At 41.1% G+C, this 27,696-nt stretch overlaps 1 protein-coding gene across 2 annotated transcripts in view; it reads right to left on the bottom strand.

The window, feature by feature from the left end:
* The window catches only part of SPAG16 (sperm associated antigen 16), a 1,378,074-nt gene that overhangs the window by 462,738 nt on the left and 887,640 nt on the right, over positions 1-27,696 (bottom strand). For both annotated transcript variants that reach the window (XM_077272256.1, XM_077272257.1), the window contains exon 14: positions 5,956-6,021. In XM_077272256.1, coding sequence (XP_077128371.1) covers positions 5,956-6,021 — 66 coding nt within the window. The remainder of the gene's footprint in view (positions 1-5,955; positions 6,022-27,696) is intronic.

Genomic DNA, 27,696 nt, shown 5'->3' with positions numbered 1-27,696 from the left:
GGTAGAGCATTGATTTTTTTTTTTTTTTTTTAATCTTTTGATGACTATTTCCTTCTTTTGGCCTATTTATTTTTTTCATTATAAGATCAAAATAGTTCCCTGAATTAAAGGGAACCTGTCACCACGTTTTTGGAAGATGGGATAAAAATAGCGTTAAATAGGGGCAGAGGTGGGCGTTACATTAGTGTGTGTGTTATGCGTTTATTACCCACCTAAGTTGCCGAAATAACTTTGCAAAGTCTCCGTTTTCGCCTGTCAATCAGGCTGGTCAGGTCACATGGGCGTGGTGTCTTCACCCAGATTTGGCGTAGTTTTCCGTTGGTGGCGTAGTGGTGTGCGCATGCCCAAAGTCCGGAATCCTCTTCCAGGGGATTTAAAATAGCGCGGTGTTCGTTATTGCATTGGTGATCGGTGGGCGCGGCCATCTTCCTTTGGCCGCGCGTGCGCAGAAGCGGCGCTCTGCTGGCCGCGGCTTCAGGAAAATGGCCGCGGGATGCCGCGCGTGCGCAGATGGATATCGCGGCGGCCATTTTCCTGAAGCCGCGGCCAGCAGAGCGCCGCTTCTGCGCACGCGCGGCCAAAGGAAGATGGCTGCGCCCACCGATCACCAATGCAATAACGAACACCGCGCTATTTTAAATCCCCTGGAAGAGGATTCCGGACTTTGGGCATGCGCACACCACTACGCCACCAACGGAAAACTACGCCAAATCTGGGGGAAGACAACGCCCATGCGACCTGACCAGCCTGATTGACAGGCGAAAACGGAGACTTTGCAAAGTTATTTCGGCAACTTAGGTGGGTAATAAACGCATAACACACACACTAATGTAACGCCCACCTCTGCCCCTATTTAACGCTATTTTTATCCCATCTTCCAAAAACGTGGTGACAGGTTCCCTTTAATAATAATTTTTTTAAAATTTTTCTTTTATCTTACTTGTTTATAAAGAATGAAAGAACTTTTAAATTACCAGACTAACCCCCCTAAAAAAACAAAAACATAAAAAGCTATCTATCACCCTTCCTATTATTGCTCACAGAAATGGGACAAACTGAAAAGCTGGCAATGGCAATTGGTAAGTAAATGGAGTAAAAACCCTGATTACTTAAGTTTTGTTCCTAGCTTAGAATTGGAATCACTTGTATCCAGCCTAGGCAATGCTCTCTGTAAGCAAACATCAACAGCGGCACACATCTTGCCACAGGCGAGAGAGGAGCCAGAAGACCGCAGTATCTGATTTCTGATACTCCTGCACGGATAAGAAGCACTTCACCTTCTTATTAAACGGTGTAAATTTCTTTGGGCAGTGCAGGCGTTAATCTGCTCTAAGAGCTCCTGGATCTAAGGCTCTCAGCTGTGCACTGTTAGCCACTTCCGTATCCTACATAATCTGGGCCCCAGCTAACATTCATTGTCAGAGTTAGCTTTTGCTGCATGGCTTGGAGGATGTTTCTGGTAGTTATTGGAGAAAGGCGTTTGGTGGATTTATCTGTGACTGTTGCTAGGTTTTGGGTGTGTGATAATTCTCTTTCTTCTCCTACTTTGAATTAACCCCATCCTACACTTCCCGGGGCATCCCTCTGTTATATGTGTGGTATATTTGTATGTTTGATATTTTCCATTACCCCTGTTCATATTATCTTGTTAGTCTGGTTGGTGTATTATGGTACATAACTACTCCCCTCTTCCCTGGGTGCGGGAAGGATACAGACTGAGGGCTGATTCAGGAGTACATGGCCCCAACGTCTTCATCATCAAGTAATCCGGGAAACAGGGTGAGCTAGGGCTCCCACTAGCGTTAGAGACAGGGAAGGAGCCCCTGGTCGTGGGACACCAGACAACATATTTGTGACTCATCTACTGTAGATTACTTCAATATATATACAGTTATGTAAAAAAGTGTTTGCCCCCTTCCTGATTTCCTATTCTTTGGCATGTTTGACACACGTAAATGTTTCAGATCACAAAACAAATTTAAATATTAGACAAAGATAACACAAGTAAACAGAAAATGCAGTTTTTAAATGAAGGTCTTTATTATTAGGGGAAAAAGAAATCTAAACCTACAGAGCACAGTGTAAAAAAGTGATTGCCCACAAATCATAAATTAAGCGTGGTTTATCACTTCTTTGGGAAGCTGAGTTCAATTTCCTGAGCCACACACAGGCCTGATTACTGGCACACCTGTTCTCAAACAAGAAATCGCTTAAATAGGACCTGCCTGACAAAGTGAAGTAGACCAAAAGATTCACAAAAGTTAGACACATGCTGCGATCCAAGGAAAGGAACAAGTGAGAAACAAAATAATTTTTAGTGTGCTACCTATTTTTTTCAAGTGAGTTGCTACACTATCAGAACAACTATCAAACGTAGGTCACAATTAGCTTCCTTTGCCCCTGGCAAGTCTACAAGTAGAGAAAAAATAATGCATTATAGAATATACGGCACATCATTTGTCTCAGGCACATAATGTTACCTCTGACAGTGACATTATCAGTTTAACTCAGAGTTCTGCACAGAATAAACTGCCTGTAAGAAGAAGCATTTTTTAACAGTATATTAAATTTAAAAAACATAAAAAATCTGTCAGTGAGCAGTGTTAATAAATGGACTCTTGAATCCTACCGGATTACTATCGATTCTATGGATATATGATCTTAGGAGGCAAACTTTTTAAGGTAAATTGGAGGCTTTGCTGCCTTGCCACTTGCTGTGAATCCATTTTTTAAAAATTATTGTCAAATTTGGTAAATATGAATTTCAAAATATTTGGTCATCTCTATTCCAGAGTGTTTTTTACCTAAACTGAAATACAAAAGTATCCATTTATCAGCTGAAATACGACTAGGTACAAATATAACAATCATCATGAAAACCTGACTGATGTGCATTTGCGATATCATTACATGTCTATGCGGTCTGGTTAGCGTGGTTGCTCTTTAATATTGTAAAGGGGAAGCTATGTTAAAAATATTACATGAGCAATTGGTCCACCAAATGGACATACTATGAAAAGCTGAAATTCACATGATTAACTCTGCACAAAGAGCCATTAAATCTGACAACTCTTATTGCAGGTAATGAAGCTAACAGAAACTCAGAACCAAGCAGGATATCAATGGGATTACCAAAAAGGTCATTCCTGACACTTCTGCCTGGTGAGCCCAAGCTTCAAAGTATGAGCAGATGGTTTTATATAGGTAAGCTGGACATCCCCCATTTATTATAGTAAGGGGATATGAAAAAACCCAAGCTATTTAATATTCAATGTACTAGCCTCCTTATTCGCCCCAAGTTACAGATTTGCTATTTGCCTATTAATATATAGACCATCCTAAAAACTTGAGCCTAGAACTAGACATATAAAAATTACGGATCAGCTATGCTGAGCGTGACCCATAAACCTTCCATAGCCTTGAGGAAACAGAAGCGCAACTGTAGACAGAAACATTTAGGTATTCTTCTATTGCTTAGCATTTGTTATTTTACAATTGTTTTCACCTTTGCATGTCGTCTAATCTTTCATTCATTCTCTTGCAAACACTGTACTTCTTATATTAGAGTTTAAAACTTTACTATGTTTAATCCTTGCATGTGCTAAAGAATCAATAGCCTTTTAGCGAGTGTGTGGCCTTCTGACAGCAGTGGCTATTTTGGGGACTCGTCATCCAGTTATCTGGATGAGTGGTGGCAGCGTGTTGTGTATCTGGGGTGTGTGGACTATGTCGGGGTGTGATTTCTGCTCACTTTGCTGCCTATACTGCAGGTTGAGTGCAAGATTGAGTGAGAAGAGATAGATAAACTGTTGCAGTCGCGCCTCACGACATGTGCTGAGAATTGTGCATGTGGCCATACGTTTGCACAGTCCTCTATATTTTTCCATGTAGTTTATTATCCCATGGATGTAAATGGAACATCTGAGAAGCTTAAATTACCATTTAATTTGTTGTTCATTGGTTTAGATCAATTCATAGACCTTTGATGAAAGACAGATTGTTTGCATATCTGTTTTGGTTATACAGAACAGAGGAGATATATGAAAGATGGCCATGATATATTCATCGTGGGATCTCACCAGCTTTACATTATTGAAATATGCAGCAGAGCCTTCTTCACAACCAGAGAGGAACCTGCTGTGTTGATTTGAAAATGAACATATTTATATTAAAGGTTCAGCCAGCTTGGCGGCATGCTGCGTAGAATTAATTCACATGGCGGTAATTATATATTCACAAGCCCCTTCCTCATCACCAGGAATAATAGATACAGGCATCATTTCATTTCTATTTTCATTTAAAAACTCATTGTTTCTAAAACACAAGGTCTGAGAAGAACAGACATACCATTGTTTAAAAATAATAGTTTTGCCGATGATGTGCTGCAGACACAGGCTCTGCTCCTGGAGACATTATCACATTAAGAAAATCCACTGTAATTCTGCTACAGTAAGGGTGACATGAAGCCTATGGTTAGCTCAGGCTCCATAGCATTGTGAAGTACTACTTTACCCTGAACGTCCCACTTAGAAAAATACAGGTTGTGTGGTGAACACTCTTTACAGGGAAAACTAAATATATAGAACAATAATTTTGACGAGTAAAATGCTATTATTATAAAAAAACGGTAAAATTACATTGTAGAATGGTTTTACAGATCTACTGAAACAAGTGCTAGCACTAGATCAGCTCTACAGTAATTCGAACACACAATTCTAGAACAATGACGTCATGAAAATTTAAGGGGACTTTCAAGCCTGCAAATTGTACAGCCCATTAGGCCATTATGAGGTCCTTCTTTTCTATGGTCTACACATCTAACTTTTCAGATTACACCTGATTCCAGTAATCTAATCCCTCACAGATACATTTCAGTCAATATTAACATCTTACATTGCATATTTTCAGGTGTCAGCAGTAACATACTGCAAAGAACATACCCAGATTGACATTCCACTGTAGATATGCACCTAGTTGTTTTAATTTGAGGCTATTGAATATGTTGTTCAAGGGTCCATCAAGCTCCACAAATCAATTATTTTACAATTTTGGGTACAGTTTCCCCAACTCTCCCCCCACCGTAGCTTTACACTAATTTTACACCCAATTTTCCTTTCTCCCCTCTTACCATGTCGTTAACTCCTACCTTTTTTCCACTTTCCTCACCTGTTTTTTCTTTTAATTTTCTTCTCCTTTTCTATATCATTCTTGTTCGAAATGCGGTCCCTCTCCATGGGGGAGATTCTATTGTTTTCTAGTCTCTGTTTCTTTATTCTATAAAACTGGTGATTGGTCCGATTTCTGCTTTCTTCCTAACAACAGAACCTAAAAGAACCCTTAAAAAAGTAACTTTAATTTGTATTACTAAAAATAGCAATGAGGAACTCATTAGTATTTTTAATAATACAAATAAAAGTAATTTTTTTAAGGGTTCTATTAGGTTATGTGGTTTTCTACTTTGATAGACCCTTGTATATACTACTTAGGCTACCTTCGTTCCTAACGCCCCTGGTAATTATATAACTAGATACTTTCTTTTCGATATATGTCTATAATATTGTCATTTCATTGACATGATTTTGAACATTCTGTGTAATCTCCATATCCCCATTATGAGATATGCTGGGATATGGTGATCCATGCTGGAATTGCCTGTATTTGTTAAAAAAAAGAATTTGTAAAAAGAAATTAATAGATTTTAAGAAGTTTATCAGTAAAAAAAGGGAAGTCATATAGAATGTTTCTTGCCCTTTTTTAAGGAAGGGCATTCAAAAAAATCTTTAATGGTTTATCTTTAATGTTCTATATAATACAGTGATAGCAATAGATGGAGATTTCTGCTCCAGCAAGCTGCCTCTCAGCAACAGAAAAGGCAAACTATACGTTCTATCATCCTCAGACTTTCTGGCCAAAAAAATGCCCAGAGATAATAATCTTTTTGCAGCAGTAACTTACCTTCATGTTAAACGTGGCGTAATTGCATGAGTGGAGGTGGCCATAAAATGTCTGTGCACACACACCCTGAAAAAGAAAATACAGCAATGGATGAGGATCTGTTATACCACGGTTATATATTATTTTACCAAAAACGGCTTCTGCTAAAGTACACAACACAATCTACCTTTACGTGCAGAATTATATAATAGACGGACTGAGCTGTTAAGACCAGGACAGCTTTCTTTTATAGTGTAATGTGAGTTTATACAGTCCCGTAATCTTTTGATGGATTTACGGACAGGACAGGATCACCTTAAAATGCTACTAGTAAATTTCTCTTTGAGAACGACTGGAAATGCTTGTCAACTTGTAAGTGTCTGTGCCGGGAAATGACTTCACATTTAACTAGAATTCAGCCCAAGGTACTCCACAATACAGCGTTATCCTCTAGTAGTGGAGAGCTATATCAGTTTTAACAGGCTCTAAATAAACAGTATTTCCTGGTGCTTAGAGGCACTGTGGAGTCGGGAGCGTGGCACATTCTGGTTGAAAATTTGTCTATATGTGTGTCTATGTCTCCACGTAGTGAGGGCAGCCATTTAATGAATGCAATGTATCACTATAAATTAATAATATGGCAATTATTTGACATTAACTATCAAGAGCATATTGCATTTCAATAATTAATGCTTCCTTTACAATTTGTCTCATTACACCTTAAATACAATAATGAGGATATAGTGGAAATTAGTCGGTGTGTAGAACTGGAATTATAGTTATGTTCAGAGCCGCCATGATGACCCGTGTTTTTAAAGGAACATGCTCAAGTTGTCTTTTGAGGAGTTCAGAGCAATGCAATCTCCTTCTAGTTTCTTTGCTTTCCTCCTTCAGTGACAACTCTGGTGAATAGAACTGTAGAATTGGTCGGACTATAAAGCGAGTTCTGTTATAAGAGTCTACACTGGTAGCCCTGTCTTTACACATAGATATAACTATTATTATTATTATTTGTATAGCACCATTAATTCCATGGTGCTGTACATGAGAAAGGGGTTACATACAGGGTTATAGATATCGTTTACAGTAAACAAATTTACAGTGACAGACTGGTACAGAGGGGAGAGAACCCTGTCCTTGCGGACTTACATTCTACATACAACAAGGCATTGAAACAAGTGCACAGCTTGGGACTTCCATAGCAGAGAGCTGTAATTAGCAGACCTGCTCTGATTGCTGGGAGCTGGTGATTTATAACTGCATCTCTTCAGAAGATGAGAAGAGGGAGATGAGCAGCTAACTGTTGTGTAGAAGTCAATGGTCAGGAGAAGACTGACTGGGATGTTAAGAAGTAATCCCGCTCCTGGAATTTAACTACCCCGTGCACACTCTGCCAGGCACTAGTGTCGGGCTCCATAGAAATGATGTGTACATTATAAAAGTTCTAATCTGTCACTGAAGGAGAGTGACAGCAGATAGAAAAAGCAAGTCAATTGCAAAGTTGCTTATTTTCATGCTAATTTAAGAACACCTCCTTAAGTCCCTTTCTCTGTGTTAAAGGGGCTACCTGGTTTCAGAAAACCCCTGTCACCAGGCACACCTGTTTTACTGACCTTCCCTTGCTCCAAGGCAGAGTGTCCACCCAGTGTCTGTTATTGTCTGCAGTGCAGCAGCTGAGCAGCTCATGCAGTCGACTTTAGCAGACCAGTGAGCTCACTGATTGACTGCAGTACTGTCGACATGACCTCCAATTTTTCTGACAATGGAAAACCCTTTTACATTTTACATTGCAGTCCACAGTAAAACAACACAGGGTCATTATTAACATTATTAGAACATTTTGCAATTCAGTAATCCTACTCAAATTAAGTGGATGGCTAGATGGTAACTACCAAAAACTGTCAACTTTGTGCGGTTTTCTTATGAATATCTGAAAATGGTGTGTTTGAGAAAAAACATCCACCAAAAGGTAATCCTGTGGACATAAGCTACTCATGGATGAAAGGGGTCAGAGTAGGGTAGGTAAGTTGCGGTACCATTATTGTCTAAGGGATACAGCAAAGCAAGACTTAATTTGGCAAAAGAGTGCAAAATTCTGCTGCAAAGTGCAGATGGCTAAGTGAGAATTTGACGCAAGCAGCTTGAGCTGATGAAACCTTCCCATCAGAGTAATGGAGTGAGGGCTGTTTACTTGGCTCCTCTAATATCTGTGGATTGATGTTTGGCCTGCAGAAGATACCATTGTGGCTAACCAAGTTCATACCTTCAAGCTGTTTGTCCTAAGTGAAAAAAACACTTTCAGGAGGACAATGCAACAAGTCACAGGGATCGAATAGTCATAGATTATTTTTTTGGAACATGACAGTGAGTTTTCCTTGTTTTCTTGACATTAATGGTCACTATTTCTTAAGTGTTTTCTAAACTTCATTCCTCACAGACCCCAAGTCATATTTACAGGATTTTCTTAGTATCGCACAGGTAAGCGAACCTGTGACAATTTCTGATTCCTTCATAATAATTTAATCACCTGTGTACTACTAAGGAAATTATGAACCATGTTTTGAGGACCATGAGGACTGGAGTTTGGGAAACACTGCTTTAAAGCCTCTCTTAGACATGAGAAAGCAAATAGTCCAGAGCACCTTAGTATCTCCATTTAATGTGTGGCAACTGGTAAAAGCTATCCTGTCTTCAGAGGTTGATACTTACTGCTGTTATTCTGAAGACCAAAAGAGATCCAACATGCTAATAGAAGGTTGTCTCTAACAAAGTCGCCATTTAGTTTATGTCATCTACAAACTCTAAAAAATGTCAAGATATAACCAGCTCTGACCATTATGAAACACCCCAGGTAACCAGTTGTTGTAGTGATGTTGCCTTCCTTTCGGGGAGGGTGATGTCATGCTTGGAGGCAAGGGAGATTCTGTCTATCAGGTAAGGCACTTACATTCAACACATCGGAATCCAGGCCAGGAGGGGGATCTCAGGACCTGGATTCCGGGGAGCTTCCTTAGACTTTATGTTTCATGTTCTGGAGGAGGAGCCAGCCAGCCTGAGAGAGGAGAGGGGAGTAGAAGGATGTCTGAAGCAGACGTAGGGGCCGAGCAGCCATGAGGGAGCTGCTACCCCTGGAAAGAGGGAGAATCTGAAGGACAGTTGAATAGTGGAGGAGCTTAGAGGGAAGAAGCACAGAGGAGTAAGAGGCTCAGGAGGAGAACAGCGGAAGGACACCCTAGGAGCCAGAGCACAGAGGCTGGGTACAGGGAGCCTGAGGTTGTGTTGTTCTCCAGGACACAGGGCAGAACCAGAGGGCATAGGACTGTATGTCAATTGCCTGCATTAAGTCTGAGGTGACACAGTAAACTTAAGGTACCGTTACACTAAACGACTTACCAACGATCACGACCAGCGATACGACCTGGCCGTGATCGTTGGTAAGTCGTTGTGTGGTCGCTGGGTCGGCATCGTTGAAACTGTCTTCAATGATGCCGAAGTCCCCCTGCAGCACCCGGGTAACCAGGGTAAACATCGGGTTACTAAGTGCAGGGCCGCACTTAGTAACCCGATATTTACCCTGGTTACCATTGTAAAAGTAAAAAAAAAAACACTACATACTCACATTCTGATGTCTGTCACGTCCCCCGGCGTCCACAGGGTTAAAACTGCTTTCGGCAGTTTGGACCACAGCTACCCTGCACTTGGTACCCTGGACTGAAGATTACTACTACCATCAGTAAACCAGGTAAAGGCTGCAAACCTGTGTCCTCGTTCTTTGCCATACCATCCACCACACCATCGGTGCCCTACACTTGGGAAGCCCTGGGGACCCCGCTTCACCTGTGGGAAGCGTCACCATCTTGCTGCATAACATCACCCCAGAGGACCCCTTTAAACAGCGTCGGTCCCTACTAACTGAAGACCACAGGTGGTGTCACGAACAATAGACTTTATTCAGAATACACTTTAAAAGATCTTTCCCCTTTAATCGGGCACCCAGGGCTATGGACCGGGTCGCAGCCACTGTGACATCCCCTTTAAGTACCGGACCTGGTACCAAGTACCCCGCTGCCCTGATAGGGTGACAAAATTACCCTTATAGCAGGCAAAAATGTAATAAAAAGACTTCAGAACATGTTGTTTTTAAACTGAGAAGAGATAGGTAACATAAAATGCTACAGAGCAATGTTTGCTATCGATATATTTATAAAATGGTTGTAGAATTTAATTTGGCATTGCATGATTTGTACATTGTAATTACTCTCTATGTTAGGTCAATAAAGATTATTTACTGTATATGAAAAGTTATAGAACTTCACAATGAGCTTTCTATTTCAATTCCTCCTCTGTTTTCAATATCTCTATTTACTGACAGTAATTGCAAACATTCTGAGTTTTATTTGGAGGCTAAGAACACTAAAGGTAGCTGCACTTTCAAGTAACTTTTCAGAGTAAGCGGTCTTGTGTTTTTACATGGAGAATAAGTATTTTTGGCAATATATAACATGTATCCTATATTTTCGCCAGTTATCCCCTCAGCAGGTTCTATCACTTAGTTTGCACATGACTCTGTGCTGATGGAAGAAGACTAGATGCTAGGATGCCTCCCATATGCCGTACAGCACAAAGACAGATATTACTGCTTGTCATTCCTTAATTTGCACATAGACAGAAGTAGAAAACAAAACTGTGCTGTGCAGATGTAAATCCAGCTCTAGGGTAAAATAAAAGACTTGTTGTAAAGCTCAGCATGATCTCCCTGTGTCTCACTCTTCAATGTTTTCTCACTCCTCATTCCCCTCTCCACAGAGTATAATATATTGTGTTAACACTCCACTTGAAGTTCGTCTTGAGCCATATGGAGATGAGCTATTTTTTTCATAGTGAATGGTGAATTCAGGAGGGATGGGAAAAAGTAGTTCATACGTGGAGAAAGAATCAGATTTCTCTGATGAGACATCTTACAAGGCTTCTAGTATTCGTTTACACTATTGATTGTTGAAAATACAGTTCACCTTTAAAGATGTTGGCCCCGATTCAAAGTTTTTCCACCAATTTAGTGGCGAAAAAGCTATAAAAAGTTATAAAATGTTGGCGATTGGGGGCGTGATGCTGAAGCTCATCCATTTAATGCTGAGCTGTGGCATTCTCTACGTCCAAAATTTCAGTACAGTCCCTGACTGGAGTAAGATTTTTGACGTGATGCACAGTAGCACACGTAATCTGTCAGATGTTCCAAATTTATGAAGACGTGTACACCTCATTATGAATCAGGAGGGTCTGACTCCACCAAGTCAAGTGAGAAAATCGCCGGTCTTGATGAATCGGGCCCTAATGTTTCTCATGTGGAGTTTTCAATGATTCATATAATCTAAGCAATGATTTCAAGAGTTCTCCAGGACTTTATCCTATGGATAGGCAATGTTTCACGAGAACTTCTGAACCAACACCGATCAGCATAGTAAAGAGGGCTTTAGAACTTGCAGGAGCTCTACCTCCAATTTATCTGTGGGTTTGAATGATTATAGATGTTTTTCAGTTGTAGGCTTTTCTTATGTGATGCGCTAATATTATAAAACACTTTTTGTGATTTCGTTATAAAATCCACAAATTCACAAAGTCTTAACCTCATATATATAAACATAAACAAGTCTCCAATGTCACATGTCAATATCAGTTCCTGGAACCATAGGCCTGAAGCTCCTATAGGAAATATCTTTATTTCCATCAAACTCAAATAATCCTTCTAGGTTTTCTTGCTTAGAAACGTTATAAGCTTGGAAATTTATACAGTGTACTATTTACAAATCTCGGCAGGACTGCTGGGAAATTTCCTTTCAAAGTTCCACAAGAGACCACATCAAATCTAAGTAAGAAGCGTAACTCTTGAATAAATCTTTCATGAACAAAGAGGTAAACTAAAAAAGTCCTTTCTTTCCCTTCTGATCCTGTACTTTCAAGATAAAAGTGAATCCTCTCTCTGTAGTGAAGGCACTTGGAATTCCTATCATACACAATGCAATAGCCATTTCACCATGGACGAGATTTAAGAAGAGGGCACCAAAGCTCTCCATTGTCTCTATGGAAAATCTTTTTTGTTTCTTTTTTCAGATGTGGATTCAATAACTTAAAGCAAACATGCCTCTAATTTACATTATTCAACTTTTAAATGCACGGAACATCTCAATAATAGCTATTCAAAATGTGCTAAAGAAATAACATCTTAAAGTGAATGGTAATACTTTAAAACCATTTGAAAAAACAAAAATTATGCCAAGCTGGTATCCACTAGAGGGAGTTAAAGAGCTTACTGCATGCAATTATGCATTTAACCCCTTCATGACATATGATGTATATTTACGTCATAGGTCATGTCTCTGCCTCTAATGTAGTCACACTCGCCACAGTCGCATCTTTCCCTACACATGACGGCAGATTTAATCATGTATCTTTAACAGCCATGGGTGGAGTGGTGCTCTGCTCAAGGCTGTTAGCCTGTTAAATTTCACAACCACAGGTAGGAAGAATGTTATTTTACGATTATGGAGCGCTGATGAGTTGTCTTGACTTTTGGGGGTCTGCTGATGATCCCCGTGCCTGTCGTTATGTTCTTCCCGTGAATTCCTGCCAGTGACCAGCATTCATAGCAGATCATAATTTCTGATACACTAAGAAATGCATAAGCATTGCTGTGTATAGCCCAAGCGATCAGACAATTGCATGTTCAAGTCCCCTAAAGAGACTATTAAATACAGTAAAAAGTTTTTTTTAAGTTTTTAAAAATATGAAAAATATAAAAAAAATACAAAAGTTTAAAAACTTTCAATATGCCACATTGAAAATAAAACAATACAAAATACACATATCTGGCTTTGCTTCAATCAGAAAAATGTTAAATTTATCAAAATATAAAATAAATTAATCTGATCGGTAAACAGCGTAATGAGAAAAAATATCTAAAAGCCAGAATTACATTTTTCTGGCAGCTGCAACATTGCAATAAAATACAATAATAGGTGATCAAAACATCGTATCTACACCAAAATGGTATCAATAAAAACATCAGTTGAGGGCTCAAAAAGTAAGTTCTCACTCAGCAACATATCCCAAAAATGATATGTGACAAAAGAAAAAAAAGTATACAAGTTTCCAAATTTTATTTCACCACTTAAATAAAAAAAACTATAAATGTATGCTATCTGTGAAATGGTACTGACCTGGGGATTCATATTACCAGGTCGTTATACCTTAAATAGAACATGGTAAATAAAAAAAAAACACAAAAACCATTGTGGAATTGTACTTTTGTTTGCAATTTCATCAGACTTGGAATTTTATTTCCGTTTCCATTACACTATATGGTAAAATTAATGGTTGGTGTCATTCAAAAGTACAACTCTTCCAAAAATCAAGTCTTCATACAACTATATTGATAAAATAATTAAAAAGGAGAGGAAAAAACGAAAACAAACAAACAGAAAATTACTGAGGTGAAAGGGTTAAAGGGAATCTGTCAGTAGGATTTCATTGCCTCAACTATTTATCATAAAGTTTGCCAGAGGCCAAAAGGATCAAAAATGCTACCTTGGACAGACTTCATGCTAGCCACTCCATATGACAGTTTACAGAAGAAGAACTCTGGCCTTTGATCTTCAATCTCTGTACAGGACTCTGGTCTTACAATGAAGTCAACAGGATTGTTTCGACAGAAGGGCTGCTGGCCGGAGGTGCAAACCAGAGGCAAGGGAAGTCAAAGTAAAAGGGTCAGAACAAGTAGGACAGTAAAGGTACAAAATCAGAATACAGAGAATGGTCAGGAAACAAGCTGCGGTCAGACAACAGGAATTCAAATAACAAAGCTATAGCAGATGCCAAAAGGCAAAACCAGAGAACAACTTTAACTGGCAGTGAGAGTCAAAGGTTCAGTGATTTAAATAGATGACATCCCCACCCATTACTAACAGAAAGGAAGCAGGAATTAACTCTATAGCTTCTTGACTTAGCAACACCAACAGCCCCAGGAATGAAAAAGGACAGCGTCAATTGCAACAAAGGCACCTCTCTGCAACCGAAGGGGAAAAAAAGGGGACCGGAAGTGGTCTGGAGTTGCATTTATATGCGTTAATAGCTCTTTCAAAGACAATTACCCTTACATTACCAGGCAATTTTTTAGTTACTGAGAATTGACAGGTAATATGCAAATGGCTATTGTAGATCTGAAGCCTCTGTCACTCCAACTCTATTCTCGGCTGAGTGCTGCCTCCTCCTTCTTTACTAACAGCCTCTGTGCCGTGTGACATCAGGCAAAGGAGCTGTCAGTCAAGCAGGAGGTGGAGGTGATAGGCAGGGAATAGAGCTGGAGTGACAGAGGCTTCAGATCCACCATAGACATTTGCATATCAATTCAATCACTGATTTCTCAGTAACAGAGGAACAGACCGGCCATATAAAGGTATGACTGGACTTATCTTTGTAAGAGATATATCTTAATATATACTTACCTTGTAATGTCTTCACATCCTGTTCCGTCCAGATGTGTCCAGATCCCAGAATTCCAAGAGGTGGAAGTTTATCGACCGCCATATTGGGACACCCAAGTGATGGGTGTCTCAATATGGAAACTGCGTGGTACCACCAGAAGAACACCGTCGCACCACACACACACACTGTATACATCGTATGCACCACACACACACAAACACACACTGTATATGCTGTACGCACCACACACACACACACACACACTGTATATGCCATATGCACCACACACACTGTATACGGTGTACGCAGCCTCTTGCACGGTACCACCAGCAGAACCGCGTCAAGAACACGCCGCTGCTGGGATCAGCTGAATGATTCACTGACTGCTGCCATCTTTGTACAGGAGGAGCGCATGCGCAGTTTTAATGTGATTGCCATTATCTGTCTGCACAAAGATGGTGGCGGTCTGATTTACTGTGCCTGTGCGAATTCCACGCAGGCACAGTGAATCATTCAGCTGATCCCAGCGGCAGATGCACGACGTGTCTACAGGCAGAGGAAGCCGGTCACATTAAAGGGGTTTTCCCACAAACAAAAGTTAATTTTAAAAATTGACTGTGTCTGACCGTGTACGGAGCATACCACATTTCCTTGGCAGGGGAGGAAGCAAAAGATAATACTGATATTACAGCAGGGGGACCACAGAGGATTCATTTTGTCGGGTAAAATATTTCACTGACTGTTTTTAAACAATATTTTACCTCACAAAATGTATCCTCTGCTATCTCCTGCTGTAATGTCAGTCTTGTCTTTTGCTTCCTCCCCTGTCCAGGAGCTGTGGTATGTTCTGTACATGGTCAGACACAGACAAGAGATGCTCATTGCTGCAAAGCATGCCATCATCATGACATTACAGCCCTACCGATGCGATAGCATCGGGCTTCCCTCTAGTGTGCATATAAATAGTTTCTGGGCTGAAATTCTGCTGACAGATTCCCTTTAACATCAATCATAAATAACCATATAATAATAACAACAAGTAAATTTTTTACACAACATAAGCTATAGAAAAAGAACTAAAAAAAGCTCTATTTTTTTACGATAATATTGATAGTAGACTATTAGTTTTTTATCACTAAATGCCCTGGCGTGTTACACCTTAGTAGTATATTGCTTTTTTTTTCTCATTAGTCTAATTATATTGTCTTCCTTCATATACCCAACCAAACAGTCAATCAAGTTTTCCTGGTTACTGCTGAATGATTTCTGTATTTTCCTGAACCCTGGTATGAAAACATGAAATCCCCTGTTGCTGCTAATCCATCAGTCCTAAGAAAAATAAAAACAAACAAACCTGAATTCCTACAGTATATTGTTAGACTCACTTGGGAGCCATCTGTTACTGGAAGCAAGTGTTGGTCGTGTGTATCAATATTCGCTATTGGCACTTCCAATAACCTGAAGTCGCATACATTCAGACAGAAGAACATGAACATCTGCATGTGTCCCTAACGGATTATGCTAAGGGGATATTCCTGTGGTCATGGGATATCATTTTTAAACGAGTATTCCAGTTACACAAAATAAAGCATAATATATAATGGAAAGTTTCTTACACACTGTTTGTATTAAAGGGGGTTTCCAGGCATAAGATTTTTATGATTAATTGGTTTGCTCTTAGGAAAATAACAAACGCAGCCATCTGATGATCACACAAGAGCACAGCCAATTTTAAGATAACTCAGAAACATATACTACAACGAGCCATGTGCCTGCACGATCGTCACATGACCAGGAAGTAATCAATGAAGACCCCAATTTACTGACAATCAGCCATCTTAAAAGCCTTGAGAGACTGATGCACAAGGAATGCTATATGTAGTACAAGACAATCCCATTCAAAATGAGGCTGCTGAGGCGATCAGATGATCGCCAAGGGTCCCACTCCTGGTATCGTCACATATCATTCCTAAATAACCATGGGACAGCACTAATTTGCCAGAACAGCAGTTTTTCCTTCAGGCACTGTCCATTTTGGCTCACAGAAGGGTGTCCTGAGTAGAGGACCTTTCTCTGTGATGTCAGTATGCCCTAATAACACATGATGATGATGGGGTGTTATCATGGCAGCCTGCTAGAGACGGAAAATAAAAAATGGAGGAACTGTGTTGTTTGTTTGTTTTTTATTTCTCAGCACTTTGTCTTTTTTCATGATTTCCAGTACAGTGTGATAAAATGAATGTTACCATTCAAGTAATTTTGAATGGTACCATTCACTTTATCACACTGTACTTGTCGTGCAAAAAAACAAGCCCTGATATGGCTACATCAGACAAAAAATGAAATAGTTATGTTTCTAAAAGCACAAAAACAAAAATAATTGGCTAGTAGTGTTGAGCATTCCGATACCGCAAGTATCGGGTATCGGCCAATACTTGTGGTATCGGAATTCCGATACCGAGATCCGATACTTTTGTGGTATCGGGAATCGGAATCGGAAGTTTCCAGTGTATGGTTCTCAGGGTCTGAAGGAGAGGAAACTCTCCTTCAGGCCCTGGGATCCATATGAATGTGTAAAATAAAGAATTAAAATAAAAAATATTGATACACTCACCTGTCCGGAGGCCCCTGGACATCACCTCTGGTAACCGGCAGCCTTCTTTGTTTAAAATGAGCGCGTTCAGCACCTTCCATGACGTCACAGCTTCTGATTGGTCGCGTGCCGCCCATGTGACCGCCACGCGACCAATCACAAGCCGTGACGTAATTCTCCGGTCCTAAATTCCTAGAATTAGGAATTTAGGACCTGAGAATTACGTCACGGCTTGTGATTGGTCGCGTGGCGGTCACATGGGCGGCCGCGACCAATCACAAGCCGTGACGTCATGGAAGGCCCTGAACGAGCTCATTTTAAGCAAAGAAGGCTGCCGGTTACCAGCAGTAAGGTCCAGGCTGCGTCGGAGAGGTGAGTATATCAATATTTTTTATTTTAATTCTTTATTTTACACATTAATATGGATCCCAGGGCCTGAAGGAGAGTTTCCTCTCCTTCAGACCCTGGGAACCATCAGGGATACCTTCCGATACTTGAGTCCCATTGACTTGTATTGGTATCGGGTATCGGTATCGGATCAGATCCGATACTTTGCCGGTATCGGCCGATACTTTCCGATACCGATACTTTCAAGTATCGGTCGGTATCGCTCAACACTTTTGGCTAGTAAAAGAGGAATAAATATAGCTAGTGATAGAAAAAAAAACATTATCCAAAATCTTTAAAAGAAACTGTCAGCTTGATTTTGAATGTTAAAGGGACTCTGTCACCTGAATTTGGAGGGAAAAATTTTCAGCCATAGGGGCGGGGTTTTCGGGTGTTTGATTCACCCTTTCCTTACCCGCTGGCTGCAATATTGGATTGAAGTTCATTCTCTGTCCTCCATAGTACATGCCTGTGTAATGACCGTTATGCCGGTCGCTGCTCGAGAACAGAATACGGCGCTGCTATGAATGACTCAGGGCACAATATGATATTAAACCAACTTTTCTTTATAACTTATGCAAAAAATGACATAATTTCTCTCCCAACACAATATGGGCCACAACAGCCACAACTCACAGAATACAAGTTATACAGCCTGAGAGACCCCAAGTGCCAGCTTCACGGACAGATATCAGACTACCCCATAACTATACCACTCCCTCCCTTAACTGTAACAGGCCTACATGGGGTTACACTGTACCTGTGACACGTGGTCCTCTCAGGAATACAATCTTACACCCGCCTCCCGCCTAATTTACAATAAATCACGGGTATCCGTTTTTTCCCAACATACTGTATATATATATATATATCACAGTATATACTCAGTGTATACGCAGTGCACTATCCTATTGTTGAGTGATCAGAGTGTACTCTTTCACAATATATGCTTCAACGGTAAATAACTGAATTTGTTATACAGACGTCCAGCAGCGGATTAAATAGGTATTTGAGCCACCAAATCTTCTGATGCAGATCCAGATACAGTTCACAAATAATTCCAGGAATATCCCACAGCCAGAATCGTGAAGCGCAGGAATCCACACAGTGTCTATTAGTTGTCAGGCAATTCTTAATACAAGAGTGTCCTTAAATAGGCTGTGATTCCTATCTAGCTATCCCTAGCTAACTACACAGTCGGTGACCGCTCACACTTCTCTGTTTACTCACAAGAATAGCTTTCTTGAAATCACACAGTCCCAAACAGGAATGCCTCAAGATCTGGATTCCCCACTCTCCATCACCGCGCTGCTTCTTCTCAAAACGCCCAGAAACTCTCTCTGAGGTAACTGTCCTGTTTCCAGAATCTTCTTGTCTTTTTACTCCTGGGTGACCTCTGGTGGCTGAACAAAATTACTGCAACAACATTGTAATTATCCTGTCTATTACTCAAGGGTGACCTCTGGTGGCTGAACACAGTTACTGTATCAACACTGTTTATGATTTAAAAAAAAAACATCACCATTTTACACCTGCACAAGGCAATGTTGCCTTACGCAGGCGTGTACTATGGAGGACAGAGAATGAACTTCAATCCAATATTGCAGCCAGCATGCAGCCAGCGGGTAAGGAAAGGGTGAATCAAACACCCGAAAACCCCGCCCCTATGGCTGAAAATTGTTCCCTCCAAATTCAGGTGATAGAGTCCCTTTAAAGTAAAGGCATGGCCAAAATGACGATGTTACACAGAATGGGTATGTTTAATAAAGAAATCTGAATGGTGGATGTTCTTTAATCAGCATTTGAAGTTTGGTGTAATAAGCTTTAGGTGCATAAGGGTGCCACTGTGGGTAAGGTCTTCAGCTCCTGCCCGGTCCCTCCGCCTGCCTCTGATGTCTGCCTGACAGGTCATTGCTTTGTGAGTCACTCGCCTCATGTTGGCCTCTGGTGGCACCATTGACGTGGGTGGAACTTGCGCAGATTGATCTTCCAGCAGTTTCCAGAAAAATAGCACTTAGTGGCAGCGCATGCGCAGTTTAGATCTCGGCTCAATGACCATTTCAATAAATTACAAAATAAAGAATTGTCTTAATGGCAATTCAGAGTACACAGTCTATATTCTAGAACGTTGTGCTTGCAATCTGAAATACATTGGGACCACCATCAGAAAACTTAAATCAAGGATACGTGGACATCTTCACAATGTTATTCGACATAAAAATCACAATGTATCCAATGCATCTAACCACAGTTTACAGTACACAACAGAAAAGTATCAGACTGTATTGTCTACGTCATAAAACATATCCCCAAACATATACAAGGCAGAGACAGAAAAAGGGTGTTACGCAATAGAGAAGCTTTTTGGATCTTTCTCCTCAACACACGAGTTCCGGCAGGGTTAAACTTAAAAAATAAAATCATGTTAGCTTATTAACCAGCCACTTGGCTTAAGTTTATATATTTGCTTTTCTCATTTTTCTTATAGCAAATGTTGTTTTTAAATAGCGCTGTATTTAACCACTTGCTCATAAGGTTGTGTTTTTCACTTGCCCAGGTGTATCAACTGCACCATACTTATCTTCTGATAGGCTTAGAGCCAAACCCTCATAGATGCTTGGTGATTAATCAATCAACTGATTATTCAAACCATAAAGAAACTTTAAAACTTCACCTCCCAGCCTCTCACTCCATCATACCGAGTTCAAGAACGCAGTAGCCATTCAAAACACATTCATTTTCTTTTCCAAAATTGCCAAAATTTAATTTTAATACCTATAATTTTTCCATATTTCTGCTGACAGAGTCATGTGGTGGCTTGTTTTTTGTGGGACGAATTGATGTTTTTATTGGTACCATTTTTGGGCACATGGCATTTTTGATCACTTTCTATTTAAATTTTTGGGAGGCAGAATGAACAAAAACCAGCATATATACAGTATATGCTGATTTCGATTGAAGCATTTAGGGTTAAACTGCTGGGAGCGGTGCGGGCACTGCTTCTGGCAGTGAGAGACGGGTGTCAGTTGTCATGTAAGCGCGTGCGCACACCTTCTGTCGGCACAAAATCATCAGAACCTATCAATCCATCCAAGGTCGGAAGTCCTTCTCTGCCTGGATGAATGGATACGTCTAAGGAGTTAAAGAGCAACCACCATATGGATTTACTCATTAAAGGTATCTATTTAATCTGGACAACAGTGCCATTATGGCCATGCTGTTACTTTAACATGCAAAATTGTGCTGACAGGTTCTTTTTACATAATTTTCTGATGACACACTCTGACATCCAAAAAAGAATCAATAGATAAGCAGAGACTATTCCTCAAATGATGAAATACACTGAATGTAAATTATTTTGATTATGTTACTTACTTAAATAATGCCGTCATATTCCTCAGCACTTTACAGATATTATCACTGTCACCAATAGGGCTAAATTCCCTATCAGTATGTCTGTGGAGTGTATGAGGAAACCCATGAAAATAAAAACTCCATGCAGATCTGGTCTTTCGGGGAATTTGAACCCAGCGCTGCAAGGCTACAGTGCTAACCACTGAGCCACTGAGCTGAATACTTCAACATTTAAAGGGCATGCAAATTCAGTCCAAGGGTCAGAAACAATAAGAAGTGAGGAGAACAAATGCTGGAAATGGAAATGCGTCAGGAATGGGAGAATACAGCAGAAAATCAATAGCAGTGCAGCGAGTCAGCGGAGCTGTTATTACTCATTGCAGACCACAGGATTGCTCCCTTCAAGTAGGGAAAGAGTTTAATCTACACTTAAACATGTGAGCGATGAGACACGCAAGCAAAAGAACATATAGGGTCATTTGTTACAAAATCAAGAAAGGAAAAACAGGCCACAAAAGTCCAATGACATCACTCATTTAATGGATCCTTTTACATTTTGCTGTCCTGAGGGTGAGGACTTTCATATTCTCGCTTCTATCCCGCTATATCACATATTTATGTATATATTCATTTTTCCCTTTTCTTATGAATATTGGATGACAACAATAACTGTTCTTCACAGCTGGTTTAGTAATGTCAGAAAAAGGTATCAATTTTCCCTGAAAACCAAATATTGTACAGGTTTCACTGCCTGCTTTGATACCAATGTAGGCACTTTACAAAGTTCTGCCGCCTGGTAGTACAAAACCTCTGTATGTCAGAGAGATGCACAATTCTGTCTATACGTTACTGATCACAGGAGAATTTCTCTGGGCAAGCACAATTGGGCCTTAGAGGTGACAAATTACCAACTATTCTGGATTTTTAAACTGTCGAAGATAAGCTGAGAACACTGGTAGCATTCATTATTTACGGTCATCTCATTCATTTTTACGGTCATCTATATTACTTCATATATTGTGGATATAAATATTCGTTAAAGCGGATTTTCTGGGATTCTTTACTTTTTTCATATAGTAACAGTGGAAAACGGACCAAGCTGCAGCATGGAAAGGTCTATGGGTGCAAAGATAGCAGACACACCAGGGCCCTAGTCCCGGAGGAATGAGAAAATGCCCTTTTGTCACATAAGACGACACCAACATTATAGATGGCACACAGTAGGTTGGACCTCTATTACAGATTTTTCAAAAACTCAAACGTTTCAAGCTATGTCTCTATTACATAGTGATCCTGTACTGTTCCCACCCTGATATTGTGATCTGATGTTCTAGAAACATAATGTCATGTGTGTAAAAAGCCGGATAAGGTCTGTCACTATGGTGTGTGATTCATATAGGTAAAAGGGGGTGACTGAAAGCTTTCCTTAAGGTATTTGTCCACGGGGCGTAATGGCTACACTTTGGATGCAGCGGATACCCCGCTCCACCCAATAAATAGACATACTGCGGTCTATAAAGATGCGCTGCATGTCCGGATATGCAGGGCCACCGGATGCGGCCTGGCGCACATAGTGGAGATGGGATTTTATAATATCCCCTCCACTATGCTGTAACATCTGGATGCTGCAGATTGAACACTGCGGCTGTATACAGCGCCCAATCCACAGCAAATACTGATGTAATACACCCAGTGGAAACATACCCTAACTGTGTACAGATGATAATCGGCAGGGATCAGGGAGTGGCACAGAATTACTAAGGTATTTACAATTTGTCTTGCTTTTTATTTTAAAGGGAACCTGTCATGTTGGATAGCGTTACTTTAGTCCTCCTCGGAACTACCGACTTTCGGTCATACAGGCGTACCGACCAACCGACCAGACTACATTCACCACTCAGTCTATCAGCGGCATCTGTAAGTATGCCCTGACACTTTGACTGACAGCTGGTTCTGCAATGATGGACTTCATCAGGAAACGCGTTGGGGCATGCTCTATTCGCCGCTCACAGTATAGGGAGCGATGACTGAAGCCGTACCATCATGCCTACATGACTGAAAGTTGGCGGCAGCCAGGAGGAATACAGTTCATTTTCTCCCAGTAACCACATTTTCAATAGGTCAGCAGGGCTTAGCCCACATTCACGCGTTGAGTATTTGGTGAGTTTTTTACCTCAGTATTTGTAAGCCAAAACCAGGAATGAAACAATCAGAAGAAAAGTATAATAGAAACACGTCGCCACTTCAGTATTTTTTAAAACTACTCCTGGTTTTAGCTTACAAATACTGAGATAAAAAACTCACCAAATACTCAATGTGTGCATGTGGCCTAATGCCATTCACCTGCAGATTGATCCTATATCCAAAGTGACAAGTTCCCTAGAAGGTACATTAAACAGGTAAAAAAAACACATCTTAAATGGGGCACTCTCAAAGTAATGCTATTTCTTATCGCCAGGATACACTAACATTATGATCAGTGGAGCGATGACCTCTGGAATCTTCTGGCATCAAAACAAATGAGATTAGGGTCACTGTGTATGGAAATCAAGGATTGGTGCTGCTGGGGTGCAGTGGTGCGCTGCCCTTCCGGTGAAAGAAATCTCTTAATAATGTGTGGACATTCCTTTATTTTACTCTTCAAACAAGAACTGGTATATGGCTCAGGACTGGAGCCTTCCTCAGGTGGGATACTCTGCAGCCGAAAACCGGTTCATGTTTGAAGAATCTAATAGAATCTAAGGAAGGAATTATCTCCTCACACTGGAATGAGATTTCGTCCTCCCGACACTACTGCACCCCAGCAGCACAAATCCTTGATTATCCAAACCCGTTCGGAAAACAGAACGGGAACAGAACGGGAAGTGTTCATTACCGCAGTCCTTCACAGATGTGAGTGTATAACACACACTGACCATGCTCCTCATATACATTGATAACCAAGCGTCACCATAACACCTCTGTTACATATCACTGTGCAGGGAAAATCTGTGAAAGCAACAACAAATCCCCAAGACCTGCGGAGCCGATGATTGTCAGGACAAACATTTCTGAGAGATTTGCCATCACTCCCTGTGTAAACATGCCAACGTTCAGCCAAAGAACAAATGAATCTGACACAACATTAATGTGGGCATAAAAATGTCCTAGTGTAAACCAGAATGGGCCGACAACAATAATGCCAACTGTATGGGGACGAATGATCGCAGTAACACTCATTTGTGCTCAGTTTAACATTCACGATTGCTGCATGTAAAATGCACACTGATAGATTTCCTATATAGGGATTGTTGTGCACTTGGACAGTTTATTTTCCCATGTAAAACGACCTTTACCATAATGATAAAACCCTTGCAAACACAGGGAGAAATACAGATTTTAAATATGGCGGTAATATCTTTTTGTTTGCTCCACTGTCTGGTACTTGAAGTTACAGACCAAATAAAAGCAAATATGCAGAATTTTCATGAAGAAAGGGATGTAATACATGTTAAAGGCAACTGGCCATGTTCTCAAAGGATATTAACTGGAGATATAGGGTTAATCCTGCAGGTTAATATTTCAATACTGCTCAGCTGTATTACCGAATGTGCAGATACCAGGAACTTTCTCTAAGAAGCCGGCTGCTTTCAGTCATAGAGGTGTGCCGGAGTGGATACTGTCACCACTATACTGTGAGCTGGGCTGTATGCATACTCGCCATTTTGATTGACAACTCACTGTATACAGATGTGAAATAGAGTGAGCTGTCAATCAAAGTGCTGGGCGCCAATCATTATATTCGCTCTAGCACGCATCTATAACTGAAAGCCAGCATTTTCCGGGAGGAATAAAGTTAATTTTCTCTTAGCTGCACTTCTAGACAGCATTGTAATGCTATTAACCAGCAGATTAACCCAAGGGCAGGTTAGTAGTGTTTGGGGACCTAACAGGTTTTCTAAGTAAACATAGCTAATTCCCAAAATTACTTATATGAACTTTAATTTACACCTCCTGTCTGAATGTCACCTTCATGGGAACAGAAAGCCACCAAGAAGACAGAACATAATGCTATCATACATGTTATCACTAGAGATGAGCGGTGTTCGAGTCGAACTGTTCGACAATTTCAAATTCGAGCTGTTTTGGGCGGTGTTCAAGTCGAACAATTTGCTTAAAATTCGTCTGTTCGAGTTTCTGTTCGATAACTGTTCGTTCACCAAAAGCTTAACTTGATTTGCACATTAAAACTGGTTATCATTGTTAATAGACTGTTTCAGTGTATAGCGGGCAGGGGGGCGGGGGATAGAGCTGTGCTGAAATAATGCCGATCTCCATTTTTTTTTCTTTCCCGCATTTACAGTGGGGCGGTGCAGTCTCTCAGCTTATCAGCAGTGCACACACACACACAGCAATGTGCATGTGATGCACACAAGCAAGGGCATGTGTCATTGGCTGTGTATGTCACATGTCCTTGCCCTATAAGAACCAGACATTTTCCCTGTCACCACCATTTCCTCACTGCTGCAGCTTAGTGTTAGACAGCACCGCTGCTGCTGTGGGCGCTATACAGTCTAAGAGTGTTTTTTGCAAGCAAATTTTCTGTTAGAGAGAGATAGGTTTAGGGAGTCGGGACTAGTTGTAATATCAGCCCTTTTGAGGGTAGGTTACAGCAGTTCATAGCACTTTTTGCCAGGCAGGTCTGTGCCAGTGCTGTGCAAGTGTTTGTCACAGCATTTGGTGTAATCCAGCTCACTCAATCCTTTTGGGCTAGTAGCATTGTCTGGTAGTCATCTGAGTAGCCCGCTTGTGAAGCTAGCTACACCGCCTGTGTATCTAAATTTTTACTGCATCTAACCCAGTAAATCGTTTTGGGCTTAGTAGCAGTGTCTGCACGTCAGCGGAGTAGCCTGCCTGTGAAGCTAGCTACACCACCTGTGTATCTAAATTTTTACTGCATCTAACCCAGTAAATCGTTTTGGGCCTAGGAGCAGTGTCTGCACGTCAGCGGAGTAGCCCGCTTGTGAAGCTAGCTACACAGCCTGTGTATCTACATTTTTACTGCATCTAACCCAGTAAATCGTTTTGGGCCTTGGATCAGTGTTTGCACGTCAGCGAAGTAGCCCGCCTGTGAGGCTACACCACCTGTGTATCTAAATTTTTACTGCATCTAACCCACTACGTCGTTTTGTGCCTAGTACCACAGTTTGGCCACTCAGCTCTGCTCAGTTTCCATCCATCGTTTTTTGTGCCAACAACTACAGAGTTGCCAATAAGTAAAGCACCAAAATGAGTGGCAAAAGGCCTGCTGCTGATGGAAAGGGGAATAGGCATGTTGGAAAGGGAAAAAAATGTTGTGTCCGTAGGGTAGGTGGTAAAGCAACAGTAACATCTGCAGAAGAAAGACCATCTTTCAGCCAAAGTAAGATGTCTACTTCTTTTCGTGGACAATCTGATATGATCCCTTTCTTACGACCATCGCTACGAGCATCGCTACAAATTCCAGATGAGGCACAAAAACAGCAGGTGCTTGAACGGATATCAAGTGCTCCTTGAAGTGGGCTCTCCTTCACCTCAACTTCAACATCACAAATACTCCAGTCCACTAAATTTTTACTGCATCTAACCCAGTACATCATTTTGTGCCTAGTACCACAGTTTGGCCACTCAGCTCTGCTCGGTTTCCATCCATCGTTTTTTGTGCCAACAACTACAGAGTTGCCAATAAGTAAAGCACCAAAATGAGTGGCAAAAGCCCTGCTGCTGGTGGAAAGGGGAATAGGCATGTTGGAAAGGGAAAAAAAGGTTGTGTCCATAGGGTAGGTGGTAAACCAACAGTAACATCTGCAGAAGAAAGGCCATCTTTCAGCCAAAGTAAGATGTCTACTTCTTTTCGTGGACAATCTGATATGATCCCTTTCTTACGACCATCGCTATGAGCATCGCTACAAATTCCAGATGAGGCACAAAAACAGCAGGTGCTTGAATGGATATCAAGTGCTCGTGAAGTGGGCTCTCCTCCACCTCAACTTCAACATCACAAATACTCCAGTCCACAGAGGTGTCACCCCAACCGCACTTGCTTCCTCACAGCTCCCAAGTCTCCAGCCGCCCGTCTGAGTATGGGGGAACACAGATGGTTGAGTCTGCAGAGCTATTTACTCATACTATAGCCTGGGAATCAGAGGTCTGCTCCAGAGCTTCTGTGAATCCAGACGAGGAAATGATCTGCACTGATGCTCAGAATCTTTGTGAGTCAGATCCAGGCCCAGATCAAGAAGGTTCTTAGCATAATGTAGACCCTTGTTCCCAAACTGTAACTCCTGTTGGTGGAGACAATGAGGAAGATGATGATGAGACTGAGATACCTGATTGGAAAGAAAACTTGACTTTTCGGTCAGGGCAGGAATAGGTTGGCTCTGAGGACGACGGGTGTGAGAACACACAGGGTGATGATGACGAGGTTGGAGACCCCACTTACTGTCAACCCACAGTCCGCCAGTCCATGAGGTCAGCAGAGGAGGTGAAGGAGGATGCTAGTGATGACGAGGTTAGGTTGCACCTTCCTGGACAGAGACAGAGTACTGGCAGCACATCAACAACTGCATCCTCAACCACAACTGTGCCTCAGAGCACAAGTCGTGGTGGCTCTTCAGGTCACATGGGCTCTAAGCCTTGCAGAGCCTGGGCATTTTTTGAGATCGCAAAGGATGACCCAACTCATGTTGTCTGTAAGATTTGTCACCAAAATCTCAGTAGAGGCCAAAAAATGAATAGTTTGAGTACTTCATGCATGAACAGTCACATGGATATGAAGCGTAAGTTGCAATGGGAAGCTCACTGTGCTACAATGCTGCCTAGTGGGCCAGGCCAACCACCGTCTGCCCCATCAAGTGCATCCACGGCCTCTTCATGCTCTGTGACTGTGGGGACAGCAGACGCACATGGTTTTGGATGCAGACCTTCCACCT

This window comes from Ranitomeya variabilis, chromosome 7 (genome assembly GCF_051348905.1).
Source record: "Ranitomeya variabilis isolate aRanVar5 chromosome 7, aRanVar5.hap1, whole genome shotgun sequence".
Classification (NCBI taxonomy): domain Eukaryota; kingdom Metazoa; phylum Chordata; class Amphibia; order Anura; family Dendrobatidae; genus Ranitomeya; species Ranitomeya variabilis.
This window is presented reverse-complemented; position numbering and strand designations above follow the sequence as displayed.